A 15,343-nucleotide genomic window follows, 5' to 3' on the forward strand; every position below is an offset into this window, starting at 1 on the left:
CCCAAAATGTGTGTGTGTGTGCCCCCCACCCCCTGACCCTGCGATCCCCGCCCCTAAGCTGGGGCGCCTGGAAAATGAAGACTAGGCTGAAATGAGGCTCGTTCTGCAGTCCTGCCCGCCTCGGCCCGGGCCGATGGGCGCTGGGCTGGCGCAGCGGACGCGACGCCTCCGGCCACCCGTCCAGGGTATATTCATTCACTCCTAGTGACACTCCCTTAAAATTAATAACTGCAACCGTGGGAGAGAGCGTGTCCTCGCCACCCCCCCCCCCTCCCCCGGCCCCTCTCGGCGGCCGGATCACCGGCTCTAAAAGGCAGTCCCCCCGGGACCCAGCTGGGGCGCCTCGGGGGAAAGGCCAGCGGGGGAAGGCTGGGGGTGGGGGTCGGTCTGCCGGAGTGGAGGCTGGTGTCCCCCGCGTGCTCGCGCGGATAAGAATGGAATACAACTTGGGCCGGGAGACAAGCTGAAGACGGGGACTCGGGCTCCGGGTCCGGGACACAATAACCCGGTCCGACTGGACTAGAACACCGGGCGCTGGGGCTCGAAAGTGGGCCCGCGCTTTTACTCCTGCCTTGCGCTGCTTCCCGCATTTTTCTCCGGGGCGCCGATCGCGCTCGCAGCTCTGCACGGCTGGTGCGCCTCCCTCGGCCGGGCGGCGGGAGGAGCCGGGCGAGCGCAAAGGCGGCTGGTGCCAGTCCGCCTCCGACCGCCGCTCCCAGCTCCTCCCAGCGCTCGGGCTCCCGTCGCCAGTGGCTCCCGCCGGGAGGGGAAAACGCCGAGGGAGGCTTGGAAAGGCGGGGAGGAGCGGCCGAGGCTGGCGCCGGGGAAGCCAATCGATACTACGTTACGGCGACGACCCGGGCCCTGCCTCGTTAGGACGGTCGATTCGCTTATTCGTTATTCAAGATTTATTAGAGATGGTCGCTGGGTCTGTCCCTCCAGAGAGCTCGATTATCCGGCCAGACGGGCCATTAAGCGCATTGGCGGTGGGTGGCTCGGGTTAGGAAATTAGGAGACGAATCCGCAAGCTTCGGAGTGCCCGCCGCCTGCTCTTCTCTCCGCGCTCGCAGCTCAGGCCCACCCGGAGCTGGGCCCCCCGGACTGAAGGCTTTCACCCTGTGGCCAGCGACCGGGAGACCTGTGGACACTGGCCGCCCAGTGACCCCAGCTTCAGCCTTCAGCCCACACCGGCCGAATGGGGGCGGGGAGGAAGAGCCTGGGCGGGAGAGATTTCCTCCCAGAGAGGGGGGGTCTGAGAACCCGCGGGAGAAGGTCCGGGGGAGGACCCGGTCACCTATTCGCCTGTACTTGCACGCGGAGACTGGGATTTCCCCGCCCTTCTTGGAAAGGGGGCTCTTGGGGTGGACACACCCACTGTTCCTAGGGCAAGTGTGTCGCCAGCCTCCCGAACTCTGCCAGGGAAGACTTGTGCATCCTCTACTGTCCCCTAATTGCCCTGTGGGGCTGGAGCGCAGCAGGGACTCCTTGTCTGTCACTCCAGCTAGAAGATCTGGGGGCAAGGCAAACTGTAGGGGCTTCCTGAAGATCTCCATCACACACAATCCACTTGGGACCTAGGGGTTATGTATGTATGTATGTACGTGGGGGGTGGGGGAGGTGGTCTCAGTTACTAGGAAGAGGGCTGATAAGTCCCTGCTTCCGTCCTTTATCCAGGAGCATTGCAGCAAGGGGGCCCACCGAGCTGGCGGGGCATCCATTCACGTGTCCCTCAGTTATTAAGTGCCAGTCACTAGCAAATTATGAGACACAGAGATGAAGACCCCACTACCACTAAAACTTCATTTTAATCATTTCCATCCTGAGCCACCTGTCTCCACATCCCTGACCTTTCCTGAATTATCAGGAGAGCCTTCGGAGACCCAACCTTTCATCTGAAGTTCTTTGGTTTCCCTGGGGAAAAAAAAAAAAAAAAAGCACTTGTCATATACGAAGTCAAATACTTTGCCAGGCAGCAGAGACCTAAAGCTGATGAGCCACATTTTTGCCCACAAGGAGCTCACAGGCCAGTGGTACTACATAGCCTGTCCTGTTAGCTTCCATGACACTAGGTATCCCTCTGGTTTGTCCCCACCAGTCCTGTGAGCACCTGGTAAGGGGGAGGGGGGCAGCTGGGAAAGGTTTTCAGAAGAGAAGCCAGACATTGAAGGGAACTGCCTGAGAGTCCTTTGCTTAGCTCCTGGTCCTGGGATGTGCCTCTGGCTGCCATTAGATGTCAATGCTTCCCCTGCGTTCTGTGCTAGTCGTCATCTCACAGGGTCCTCTAGCTGACAACTTCTCATCAGAAGAATCACTGTGTCTGTCACAGACTAGAAGCTTCCAGAGAGCAGGAATCCAGGATATGTAATCAATTTCTGGCATATGCCAAGAGCTACTGGGAAGATAAGATCCCTTTGAAGATGATGACAATGGTAGCACAGGGCAGCTCCTCTAGTAATTTTATGACTGTTTTTACCTGTCCTTCACTCTTCTCTCCCCGAGACAATGTCCTTTGTCAGTTTCTGTTTCTCCAACGGATGCCCCACTTCTCTGTGTGTCTAGTTTTGTTGTCATTTTTCTTTTTCAAAAGCTTCTATTAACTGCCTCTGATTTCCCTCCATTTTCTTGGAGCCTTCCTTCCACTCACCGCGCCTATTTCTCTGTGGTGTCTCTGTGGTGTCCCTTTTCCGTCTGGGTATATCTCAGCTATGTCCTCGCTTTCTCACCTTTCGCTTCATCCCACAGTTTCTCCCTGCCTTTGTCTCCGGCGCTACTTTCCTCCCTTCCAAACGTAGTATTTCCAGACTGTCACATCGATTCAGGCAGACAATGGAAAAGTGTCCCACCTCCACTGCAAATTCATTCTTAATCCTATGAAAAATGCAACCTGAAACGTATTGCACAGTGAGACAAAAACCTCTGTCTTTGCCTTTCCTACAATCCAGCCTGGGGGTGGAGTGGGAGGTAGGCAGTGGTTGGAAAGTGCTGGAGAAAATTATCCCATCAAAAAAAAAAAAAAATCTCTGAACAACAAGGAATTTCCAATCACTGATGCTCTGATTTGTTACAGAGAAAGTCTCTATGCCATTTCAAAACGAAATTTGGCATTTTAGAGGTGGAGAGGATGCGCTTAGGTTTTCCTTTTAATAGGAAGGGAGAAAAAACAGCTGCGTCCCTGGGTGGGCTCGAACCACCAACCTTTCGGTTAACAGCCGAACGCGCTAACCGATTGCGCCACAGAGACTGCGACAACTGCTGGCGTGGCTGCGAGCGGAGTCAATGGGAGCGAGCCTGCGACGGCGCGGGAATCCAACCGAAACCCTGCGCTCGGGCGAAAGAAGTCAGACCCCGGAGAGGAAGGGAAGGGTCCCGATCGAAGGAGCGGAGGAGGGGGGACCTTCACGTCTCTCCTCCGTTGGTTCTGGGAGGGGTAGTCGCCGGCTTCCTCTAGGGCGCTCTTAGAGGAAGACAAGACGACTCTGGTCTTTTTTTTTTTTTTTTTTTTTTAGGGTGACCTGAGTCTTGGGGATACATGAAGTCGACCTGCTGAGAGTCCCAAAAAGCATAATAACCTTTGCAGCTGAACCCCTGTAGCCCCGCAGTACACCCGTGACGCCCTCCCCCTGCTCCACCCTAACCCTAACCCTGCTCGGGACATTCAATATTTACGGAATGGGCACCTCTTAAGCACCAGGCATCGTTCTAGGCCAGTGGACGTCCAGAGCCCAGCAAAGTACCTGGCACGTAAGAGATGTATTTCTGCAGTGAATAAATGAAACAAGCTAGCGTGAGTAATACGTCCACGCACACGCCGCGTTCATAAGCAACACCCTGGCTCCTCAGCTAGGACCGCGGCCGCTTCAGGCTTCCACAGCCCACGTGCTCACAGGTCCCCGCCCCGGGCCGCTGGCGTCCGGAGTCCCGGTCCGCCGCGATCCCAGCTTGCAACGCGGCTCCAGGCTCTTCCGCACTCACAGTGACTTTTCACTTTCCGCTTTCGCGTTCTCGGCGTTGGCTTCTCAACCAAACTCCGGCACCGATGACTGACGGAGAGCCTCAGCCAATGGGAAGTCAAAGTGTCCCGGAAGGGTCGGCCTTCCGGCTAATACGGGGAGGGCAGCAGGAGTGGCTGCGCGGTGAGGGCTGTAGCCGGTAGAGTGGGCTTGCGGCGATTGGGGGTCCCTCGGCACCGCAGCCATGGTGAGATGGGGAGCGAGCAGAAGGACGCGGGGTAGGGGTGAACGACGCGGGGGGCCTGGGGGGCGTGGGAGGCGGAGAGGGCTCGGTGGTCGTCGGGAGTTCGAAGGTAAGCGGACCACGGTGAGGACCAAGGGGCCGAAGGCGGCTCCCCGCAGTTGCACAGCGTTCGTGTCAGAGCTGGAGCTCGGGGTGTCCGGGCGCCTCTGGGCCAGGGGCCGCGCCGGGGGCTCTGGCCGCACTTGGCCCCTGGCGCTGAGCCCCCCTCGCTCTGTCTGCCGCAGTCTATTATGTCCTATAATGGAGGGGCCGTCATGGCCATGAAGGGGAAGAACTGCGTGGCCATCGCTGCCGACAGGCGCTTCGGGATCCAGGCCCAGATGGTGACCACGGACTTCCAGAAGATCTTTCCCATGGGTGATCGGCTGTACATAGGCCTGGCCGGGCTCGCCACGGATGTCCAGACTGTGTAAGTGTCGGGGTCCCCGCCCACGCGCGGGCCTCTTCCTGGACTAGCCTTGCCTAGCGTCCTGAGTGGCCCAGGTATCAGTCATGTACCAGACCGCACCAGTGGATCAGAGACTTTGCCGGACACCGTAAACCTTGCAGAATTGTGTCCTAACCAGCTTGCACCAGCATTTACTCAGTGCCAGACTCTGCGCAGAGCACCTTACATGCATGGACTCATTTAATCCTCTTAACTACATTACCCTGTTGCTGTCCCATTGGCAGATGAGGAAACTGAGAGTCTTAGAGCTTTTTGCCCAAGAGGAAAGCTAATGGATGTCATCCAGAATCCCAGTGCAGGGCTCTTTCAGTCCTGTGGGCAGTCCCTCAATAACTTTAGGTTTAGTTGGGAAACGCATACAGAAAGATAACTAACCCCAGCATACACCGGAGGCATATTACCTGCTAGATGTGTCATCTAGTGAATAGAGGCTGTGTGATTTGAAAGGAGGGGGAATCTGGGAGATGAAATAGGTAGCTCTTGTGTTGGTCCAGGTATGAGGGTTATTGTCCTGACGGGGTGGTAGTGGTGGGAAAGGAAAGGACGGTGTTTCTGAGAGTTGTTGCTGACCAGCCCTAGTGGCTGCCTGAATATTGTGAGAGTACAGAGTCATTCATTGAGAGTGGAGCTTGTGTCTTTTTTTATCTATTACTAGCATCTAGATTAGTACATGGCATGTAAGTAATCCAGAAATGTTTTAGAGAACAAAATATAGAAATGATCTCTGAAAGTATAGTCTTTAATCCAGAAATGTTTTAAAGATGATTTGTGTTTTGAGCATGTTGACTGAAATATGGAAATTGGGAGGACTAGTTTTAGGGAAAGGTGATGACTGATTTTGACACTAATTTGAAAGGGACAAGCCAAGCCAAGTAGGAAACAACCTTCAAGCAGTTGGGATCTTGAAATTATGTATCTCAGGACTGGTGAGGCTCTGGTGATCATTTAACCCTGTGGGAACAGATTTTGGAGAGACAAATATGTAGAGGAGAAAAATTAGCTGCCGTTTGAGAGCTTAACTAACTGTATATTTGGCAATGGGCGAAGAAGAGAGGCCAAAGGGAAAGAATCAGGATAGGGTTTGAAGAGGGAAGATGTAGTTGCAGGTGGCAGGTCCTGCAGGAAGCTGGTGGCCTGAAGAACAGCAGTTCTTTTTTTTTTTTTTTCCATTTAAGATTTTTTTTTTTTAAATATTTTATTTATTTATTCTTGATAGACATAGAGAGAGAGTGGCAGAGACATAGGCAGAGGGAGAAGCTGGCTCCATGCCTGGAGCCCGATGCGGGACTCAATCCTGGGACTCCAGGATCATGCCCTGGGTCAAAGGCAGGCGCTAAACTGCTGAGCCACCCAGGGATCCCTTCTTTTAAGATTTTATTTATTCGTGAGAGACAGAGAGACAGAGACACAGGTAGAGGGAGAAGCAGGCTCCATGCAGGGAGCCCACATGGGACTGGACCCTGGGACTCCGGGATCACACCCTGAGCTGAAGGCAGATGCTCAACCACTGAGCCACCCAGGCGTCTCAAGAACAGCAATTCTTGTACTTAGTTCTTAGGAAACCAAGACAGTGGTTCACTAATGTGGGTGAAAGTTTGTCAGAGAATTCTTTCTCATTCCCCTTAAGCTCCTCAGTCTCAAGAACACAGGACTTAGAAATTCTTCCTAGATTCCAGCCAGATCCTGGTGGAATCAAGGTGACAGCTTTGAGTTCCCATCCCTCTAAAGGCCCCCATCAGCCTTTCTCTCCCCAGTCACGGGCATTCCCCTCACACCATTTCCTTCCTTTTCTTCGGGAAGCTTTCTCACCAAGTTTGTGTGTTTGTGGGCAGTAACTTGTAATTTTGCTAGGCATCAGGTTCTTCACCTGTAAGGAAGCTCATGTTTTGTCTAAGGCTTTGTTCCATTTCCTTTGACTCACCATTTTGCTTCTGGCAGTTCTGGCATTGGTCAGCCCTCTGCAGGGGCCTATCCTGGGCTCTGAATTGTGGCACTGGAGAAGGTGTGGCTTTTTTGCCTTTTTTTTTTTTTTTTTTTTTAAGATTTTATTTATTTATTCATGAGAGACAGAGAGAGTCAGAGAGAGACACAGGCAGAGGGAGAAGCGGCTCCATGCGGGGAGCCCGATGTAGGACCCGATCCCAGGACTCCAGGATCAGGCCCCAGGCTGAAGCCAGGCACTAAACCGCTGAGCCACCCAGGGATCCCCCACCTTTTTGCTTATGCACCTCCCAGGCCATTAGTACAGCAGCTGCTGCTTAATGCACAGAAGACTGTGGTCTTCCAAGCACCTGATCGTCCCCCCATACATTGCCTCACTGCCTAGTGATTTGTTGTGTTCCTGTCTTACAGATGGTAAAATTAAGTGGGAGGACGAAGGCTTAGGTCAACTCTTACAATCCATTGCTCTTTCCTTTCTTTCATTTTGGTTTTGGTTTTGTTTTGTTTTGTTTTGTTTTGTTTTTGGTCCACTGCTCTTTTGACTGTCATTTCCCATCTGTGTGTCTGCAGGTAGACTCTTGCCAAGAGTGTAGAGGAGCTGTGTATTTTATGGTATATAAATTGTCCCTCAAGAAAGAGAGGCAAAGGGGATGCCTAGGTGGCTCAGTGGTTGGGCGTCTGCCTTTGGCTCAGGTCGTGATCCTGGGGTCCTGGGATCAAATTCCGCATGGGCTCCCCATGGGGAGCCTGCTTCTGTCTCTGCCTCTCTCTGTGTGTCTCATGAATAAATAAATAAAAATTTTAAAATTTTAAAAAAGAAAGGCAAAATCTGTTCCTTACTTCCCCTCACCTCAGCAAAAGGTATGGGAAGAGAGGTATTACAGAATGGTATGTTTACAGGTGGTAAATGTTGGATAATCTGAAACATGGACGTGAGGCTGGACTTCCGGTGAGAAAAATCACTGGGAGGGAAAGAGAAGAGTCTTGTCAGGGGGAGGCGATTGTGTGTCTCCCTACATACATCCTGACCTCCAGGGGGTGGACACCAGGGGACCATTCACTTGTGACTTACTACCTGACTTTTCTTCTGTCACAGTGCCCAGCGTCTCAAGTTCCGGCTAAACCTGTATGAGCTGAAGGAAGGCCGGCAGATCAAGCCCTACACACTCATGAGCATGGTGGCCAACCTCTTGTATGAGAAACGGTGAGCGGAGTGTAGCCTGGGACTTGGGGAATGCAGAAACCTTGGGCCGAGTAGGCACGTGGTATGGAGAGATGCCTGGGAAGGTTCCTCTGCCTCCCGTTTCTTGTTTGCAGGGTGATAACCTTACTTTTTGGGTCTGTTTTCCATGGGCCTTTCTGATAACCAAATAGGACAGGAACAGTTACTTCAGAAGAAGACAAGGAATGCAAATAGCAGACAAACTTGTTTCCAGGCAACAGAATTAACCCTTCCAGAGAGTGCCCTGGAGTCTCCCAGCCAGGAGCCATCCTGACTCCAGAGCTAATTCTGTTGGCACTAGATTCTCGGGACCTAGGAATGGAGTTTTCTTTGAAGACTTCATGATGAGGAAAGTAAAGGCCTAGGCACAGAATCCAGTGCAGAAGCAGAAATTAAAGAAGAGCCCCACGGGGACTTTTCCACTCATCTCTGGGCTACACTGGGTGGCAGAAAGACAAGTGGGATTCTTTTGTTTTCTTTTTTCTTTTTAAACTTTTTATTTTAAGATAATTTCAAACTTTGTGGAAAAGTTACAGAAGTACTCTTTAGCTCTTACAACTAAGTCTTTGCCATTTCCATACGTGGAGCAATACTGTTGCCTTTTTAGTATACAATCTAAAAACCTATAAAACGATTGCGTATTTCTAGGTGTGGTAATATCTATCCTCAGATGTGTATTGTCTGCCATGTATGGTAACCATGTTTATCAAAATCCTGAATTGACAAAGGCCTAAATGATTTTTAAAACTGATTTATAGAGGGGGACAATGTCTTATACAGTCCTAAAGATAACTCACATTTAGGTATATTTGTAATGGCTCATATTGTTGTTTTTAAGTAAATTCTACATAAATCCATCATAGAGCTTGAGTTCACAACCAGGGTAGTGAATTCAGGCCCCACATTGGGTGCACAGATTACTTTAAATAAAAAAGTAAACTTAAGGGATCCCTGGGTGGCGCAGCGGTTTGGCGCCTGCCTTTGGCCCAGGGCACGATCCTGGAGACCCGGGATCGAGTCCCACGTCGGGCTCCCAGTGCATGGAGCCTGCTTCTCCCTCTGCCTGTGTCTCTGCCTCTCTCTCTCTCTCTCTCTCTGTGTGACTATCATAAATAAATAAAAATTTATTTGAAAAAAAAAGTAAACTTAAAAAAGAAACCCACAAATGGAGTCACATGCTCTACCAACTTAGCTACTTTGTTTATTGAAAATAAGAAAAACGCAGAACATTGAGGCTGACCTGGAAAATTCTAGGTTCTTAGCTAGCCAGGAGCTTTCTCTATAAGCCCAGCTGAAGTCAGTGACTTTCCAGCAGGATAGGCTAGTGCTGTGATTTGCAAATTTGAGCAATGTGCAAAGCCTTTTTCAAAGAAAAAACTTCCCGTGGTCCCAGAGAATCCATCCAAGTACCTCTCTTTGTGAGACATTGTCCGTAAAAGTTATTACATTCGGGTGGAACCTTGGTCAGTGTGACTTGATGTCTAAATGCTGACCCTGAACTGTGTTTTGTATTTAGTTTTAAGATTGTCACTTGAAGGGGCACCTGGGTGGCTCAGTGGTTGAGCGTCTGCCTTTGGCTCAGGTCAAGTCCTGCATCAGGCTCCCCTCTGCTTATGTCTCTGTGTGTCTCATGAATAAATGCAATCTTAAGAAAAAAAAAAAAAAAGTCGCCCAAATAATCTAGAATATTCTTATATGTATTTACAGTACATGTAAACTATGTAAACTATGTAAACTAAATACAGGATTTCAATTTTTTAAAAAGATTTTATTTATTTTAGATAGAGCATGAATAAGGGAGAAGGGCAGAGAGAAAGAAGCAGACTCCCCACTGACCAGGGAGCCCAATGTGGGACTCGATCGCAGGACCCTGGGATGACAACCTGAGCTGAAGGCAGACGCTCAACCACTGAGCCATCCAGGTGCCCCTGGATTTTAAATTTCTTAAATAAGTTGATACCCAGGCATCTGTTCAAGAAACAAGGGTTCAAAGCACACTATCTCAACCCCTTCATGTTACAATTAACTAGGTTTTTGTCTTTAGAATTTTCTTTTGTAGAGCTGTAATTGAAGGTCATACTCTTAGATATTACTGAGAACTGGTATAAGACATGGATAAGTAAAGACAAAACATCTTAGTTACTGTTTCTATTGAGACTAGTGGTCATTAGTTTCTGAGTATTTTTTTTTTTTAATTTTTTTTAGTTTCTGAGTATTTTATAGAGAGATTCCAGAGATTAATTCTTCTCGAAGCTCAGGATCTAGAACAAGGTTTTGGGTTTTTGTTTTTGTTTTTGTTTTAGATTTTATTTATTCATGAGCAATACCCAGAGGCTGAGACACAGGCAGAGGGAGAAGCAGGCTCCCCATCAGGAGCTCAACGCGGGACTTGATGCAGGACTTGATCCTAGGATCAGGATCACACCCTGAGCCAAAGGCGGACACTCAACTACTGAGCCATCTAACCGTCCCCTAGAACAAGTAACTGATAATCTCCTATTTCCTTGTAGGCACAGGCAGACAAGGAAATAACCCAACTCGATGAGTGTCCTTTGCCTTGCCTGCCAGGAGACTCACAACAAAACTTTGGATTCGGTCTGTGTGTCTCTGTTTTCATGGTTTCATTTTATTTTTCAGTGTTTTTCTTATGAACTGCTTCAAAGCTGCTTTCTAAAGGAGTAGAGGTATAGATGTATGAATAGAGAATTGAATGGTGGTAGGACTTTGGTGAGGATAAGGAAGATGAGAAGAAATCGGAATTCCCCAAAAAAAGAATGTGGAAGAGAGGGTCAGACGTGAGGAGGATATGAAGGCAAGTGTCAGGGAAAAGAAGTCTTAGAGCATTTTCAGATGTCAGGAGGTGGGGAAGGGTGAACCAAAGCTGGCTGTATGGGGAGGCACCTGGCTAGCTCAGTTGGTAGAGCAGGTGACTTTTTTTTTTTTAAGATTTTATTTATTTATTCGTGAGAGACACAGAGAGAGGGGGCAGTGACACAGGCAGAGGGAGAAGCAGGCTCCATGCAGGGAGCTGATGTGGGACTCGACCCCGGGACTCCAGGATCACGCCCTGAGCCGAAGGCAGACACTCAACTGCTGAGCCACCCAGGCATCCCACAGCAGGTGACTCTTAATCTTAGGGTCTTTGAGTTCAAGCCCCATGTTGGGTCTATAGAGTTAAAAACAAAACAAAACAGGGCAGCCTGGGTGGCTCAGCAGTTTAGCACCGCCTTCAGGTTGGGGCGTGATCCTGGAGTCCCACATCGACTCCGTGCATGGAGCCTGCTTCTCCCTCTGCCTGTGTCTCTGCCTTTCTCTGTCTCTCTGTCTCTCATAAATAAATAAATAAAATCTTTAAAAAATAAATAAATAAAAGCTGGCGTCGGGAAAGTGGATCTTCCCAGATAGGTCCTCTGTGTTCCTCCCCGGGTCTGAGCTGGGGCCTTGTCTGAGTAGGCCTGAGCAGGAAAGCAAATGTTCTTGAGCTGTGGCTTCTCTCTGCTCCTGGCCCTCACAGGTTTGGCCCCTACTACACAGAGCCAGTCATCGCTGGGTTGGACCCAAAGACCTTTAAGCCCTTCATCTGCTCTCTAGACCTCATCGGCTGCCCCATGGTGACTGATGACTTTGTGGTCAGTGGCACCTGCTCCGAACAAATGTATGGGATGTGCGAGTCCCTCTGGGAGCCCAACATGGTAAGTTGGTGGCATGGAGTAGGGCTAGGCTCGGAGCTGTCCACCCCTTGGCCATCAGTGTTTGTGTGGCATGTAATAAGAGGAGACACGGGAGAGAGCAAGAGCTGCTGGGCCTTGTGAGGGTGTCCAGAAACCCCATCTGCCAGGGCTTGATGCAGGCCAGCTCCAGGGGAGAGCATCTTTTGTTAGGAGACCCCAGTCAGATATTTGCTGCAACAAAAGATAGTTTCTGACCTTGGGTTTACGGAGTTCTCGCATCCATTCATCAAATAGATGTTTAACAGGTGTAGGGTTAGAGGAAGCTCAACAGAATGGGCTCCAGAGTCAGGTTGTCTGGGTTGGAAACCTGGACCCACCTGTCACTTAGTTCTGTTAGGGGGAGTGGTGTGAGGGGAGACATGAAGACTGGAATGGTGCCTGATAGTGAGGGCTGGCTCTCGTGCCAGCGCTGCCGGGCCCTGGGGACCAGGGAGTCTGTCTTCACGGGTTTACTGCAAGCTAATGAAGCAAGACAGACACCCGAATTGGTGTTAAAATGCAGTTTGCCAGGAATCGGGGAAGCGAAAAGGGCCTGGCTTGCAGAAGAAACAGCCTGTGGGAAGTTACTGGAGGGGCCAGGTGTGTTCAGTGATGGAGAACTTGCTGTGGCTGCTGCAGTGTGGGCCAAATGTGGGGTGAGATGATGGTGGAGAGCAAGAGTGGGCTGAGACTTCAGAAGGCCTTGAATGCCGTGCCAAAGAGCTTGAACTTCTTCCTAGCGCTTGATATCAAAGGCAATCAGGATCCAGAGCCTGCAGGTAGACGCCGTAGGCTTCGTAGGCTTCGTGGTCACCTGTAGGAGGCACTGAGTGAGACCTGAACAAAGGTTGTTGGGAGAGGGAGTCGGAGGTTGGGGGCAGCCAGAGTCCAGAGGATTTGGTCACCTCAAACAGTTGAGAGTGGTGAGATAATGCAGATATCGGAGTTTTCTAGCCAAGCTAACCAAGATGGAGGATGTGGAAGGAACAGGTTTGTGAGGGGTGTGGGTTCGTGGACAGGTTCTGACATTCCTGTGATACCCAGGAGGAGAGCCCATAGACAACTCGTAAAGCACATGGAAGTTGAACAGGGATTCTCCTTATTTTACAGAAGAGATTGAGCTTAGTGAAGGGACATGTGATTTGCCCCGGTCACTGCTGGTTAGCGGAGGAAGTTCAGGGCTTGAATTCTCCTTCACTTTCCCTTACATTCCCTGCTTTCTTTGGAGGAGCTCATGGGGCTTCCCACATCCAGGGAACCATCCCTCACTTCAGGCACAGGGATAGGCAGAGTGGGGGTACCTTGAGCCTATAAAAAGAGAATTAAGGGGTCAAACCCAGTTAGGGTCCAAGGCTCTGAGTCTGAGGCTTTTGCTCTGTTGGCAGGACCCAGAACACCTGTTTGAAACCATCTCACAAGCCATGCTGAATGCTGTGGATCGGGATGCGGTGTCAGGCATGGGAGTCATTGTCCACATCATGTGAGTATGAGTTGGGAGAAGTCTAGAAGCTTTGCAGACACCTTCTTCTCCTCTCCCCAACAAACACCCGATCTTCCCACCTCCCTGATCAGGTGTGAGGAAGGAAAGGCAGTTGTGGCAGGCTTGGGATAGAAATCTGTGCCTCTCCAAGGGTGGCAACAGGGAGCCTCTCCTGGGTCCCCTGGCCTCTGTCAGGTGAGGCTCCATGACCCTGAGTTCCTCCCCGCTTGCTCACAGTGGACATTTCTTTCCTAAGTGTCCCCAAGGTCTCAGGGACCTGTGTTGGGATGAGCCACAGCAGAACTCCTGCAGATTGATCAGAACTCTAAGGGACTCCCTCCTCGCCCAGCTCCTGCCTCCGGGTGACATTCTGAGGCACATCTGGATGATGTCCTGAGCTCTGGGAATGGATTTTCCAGCCCCAGCCAGCTTCTTCCCCGCCATTCCCTTTCCCCCTAAGTAATTCTGGAGCTGTCACCAGGATCCTGGTTGGATGAAATAGAGGTCCTCCCGATAGCTTTCCTTGGGTGCATCCCAAAGTAAGCATTTGGACCCTTTTGTTACAGGATAGCTTGCTTAATTATCATGAAAAGCAGACTGAGGCTGATAGAGAATTTACCACTCGGGTCCTTTATATTCTTGGGGACGAAACACCACACACCTCCTTGTTCTCTGGGCCTGGGGGAGCCCCTGCCCTTCTCTGAGGGCTGCACTGCCAGGCCCGGAATCACTTGGACTCCTGATGGTTCCAGCTGTGGACATCCTTCACTAGGCTCCCCATTTTTGCCTTTCTCCCCTTCCTCATCCCAGGCCAGGCAGACAAGCTAATGCTAATGTAACACGAGCAAGACACTTCCACCAAGAGTTGGCAGCACAGCTCTTTGTTTTGCAGTCTAGAATGGTACAGATGTTTTGTGACTTTCTCCCTCTGCAGTGAGAAGGACAAAATCACCACCAGGACACTGAAGGCCCGCATGGACTAACCCTCCGTTCCCAGAGACTACTTTTTTTTTTTAATAAATCGTTTTTCTTTCATTTCTGTTTCTTTGTGTTTGGGTCTTTTACCAGGGATCTTTGTCTCCATCTGGGCAGTTAAAAGGAGCTACCCAGGGTATACCTTGGTTTTCTTCTTGACTGGTGGCTTTCCCTAGTGGTAAGCCAGTGGGGATGACACTTACAAGTCACTTCCTGAGTGCCTGCTGTGTGCTAGGCCCGCACAAAGTGCTTTACACATTCTAGAGTTTAATCACCGCGGTGACTTAAGGCAGTTAACTTGCTCAGGGCCACTTTAATAAGTGGTAGAGCAAAGATGGAAACTCCTATTCCATTTGACCTCAAAGCCTAGAATACTTTTTCACTCCGTTCTACTGGAAAACTCTTAAATCTTTCATTGTTTCAGGTAGAAATTGGGCCAGGTAGCCACAAGTAATAACTTGGGGATTAGCGTTTCTTAACCTTAGCTGCACATTAGTCACACAGCTACTCTGATTCCATCCCTCAAGATTGTGACTTAACTGGCTTTTAAAGGTCTGTCCTTCCTAAAAGCTTCTCAAATGATTCCTGCTTGCAACCTGTGGCAGTGGCTCCCAAACTTGTGCCTCCATCAGAATCACCTGGAGGGCCCGCTAAAACCATTTCTGATTTGGACCTATAGCGGGACCTGGACACTTTTGATTCCCAGCTGCTACTGCTATTGCTGGTGGAGGACCACACTGGGAGGACCCCTAGATTTTTAAGCTAAGAGTCTACATGGAGAACATGAGCTACACAGAAGTGACCTGTTCAAAGACAGCCATGTAGCTGGTCAAGGGAGAGCTGGGACAGGTGTATGTGTGTGGCTCCTAGCCAGTGTTGGTTTTACACAGCTGGAAGTGAGAGGTGAGCAATCTGTCCATTTCTCAATGTGCACAGTGAGGTCACAATACCTGACCAGCTTGGTGCCTGTGCCCTTAATCCCTGCTTATTAGCCAGGTCTGAAAGTAGGTGGCCACAGTCCCAGCCTATACCCTTTCTCCAGACTCAAGTCATACATGGATTTTGTCCAAGCAACTTTTGAAGCTGGGACCCAAACCTTTTAATTTTTTTTTTTAAATTTATTTATGATAGTCACAGAGAGAGAGAGAGGCAGAGACACAGGCAGAGGGAGAAGCAGGCTCCATGCACCGGGAGCCCGATGTGGGATTCGATCCCGGGTCTCCAGGATCGCGCCCTGGGCCAAAGGCAGGCGCCAAACCGCTGCGCCACCCAGGGATCCCCCAAACCTTTTAATTCTGAAAAAAAAGGGTTGT

General features: G+C 50.3%; 1 protein-coding gene and 1 non-coding gene across 2 annotated transcripts; one reads left to right on the top strand and one right to left on the bottom strand.

Moving 5' to 3' along the window:
* Positions 1–3,167: 3,167 nt before the first annotated feature.
* On the bottom strand, positions 3,168–3,241 carry TRNAN-GUU (transfer RNA asparagine (anticodon GUU)). Its single transcript has one exon. It is a non-coding gene; the product is annotated as a tRNA-Asn (tRNA).
* Positions 3,242–3,954: 713 nt separating this feature from the next.
* Positions 3,955–14,090, top strand: PSMB3 (proteasome 20S subunit beta 3). The gene is made up of 6 exons (XM_072780348.1): positions 3,955–4,197; positions 4,479–4,663; positions 7,740–7,847; positions 11,380–11,557; positions 12,961–13,055; positions 13,990–14,090. Exons 1-6 carry the CDS (start codon positions 4,195–4,197, stop codon positions 14,036–14,038), a joined length of 618 nt encoding a protein of 205 aa, XP_072636449.1. The 5' UTR covers positions 3,955–4,194; the 3' UTR covers positions 14,039–14,090.
* The last annotated feature ends 1,253 nt before the right edge of the window (positions 14,091–15,343 follow it).

The sequence above is a fragment of the Canis lupus genome, chromosome 16 (genome assembly GCF_048164855.1).
Source record: "Canis lupus baileyi chromosome 16, mCanLup2.hap1, whole genome shotgun sequence".
Classification (NCBI taxonomy): domain Eukaryota; kingdom Metazoa; phylum Chordata; class Mammalia; order Carnivora; family Canidae; genus Canis; species Canis lupus.

Excerpts from the sequence above, each read along its gene's own strand:
- PSMB3 (XM_072780348.1), top strand. Across the intron at positions 4,664-7,739 it reads GCCACGGATGTCCAGACTGT|TGCCCAGCGTCTCAAGTTCC; the intron begins GTAAGTGTCGGG and ends CTTCTGTCACAG. Across the intron at positions 13,056-13,989 it reads GGAGTCATTGTCCACATCAT|TGAGAAGGACAAAATCACCA; the intron begins GTGAGTATGAGT and ends CTCCCTCTGCAG.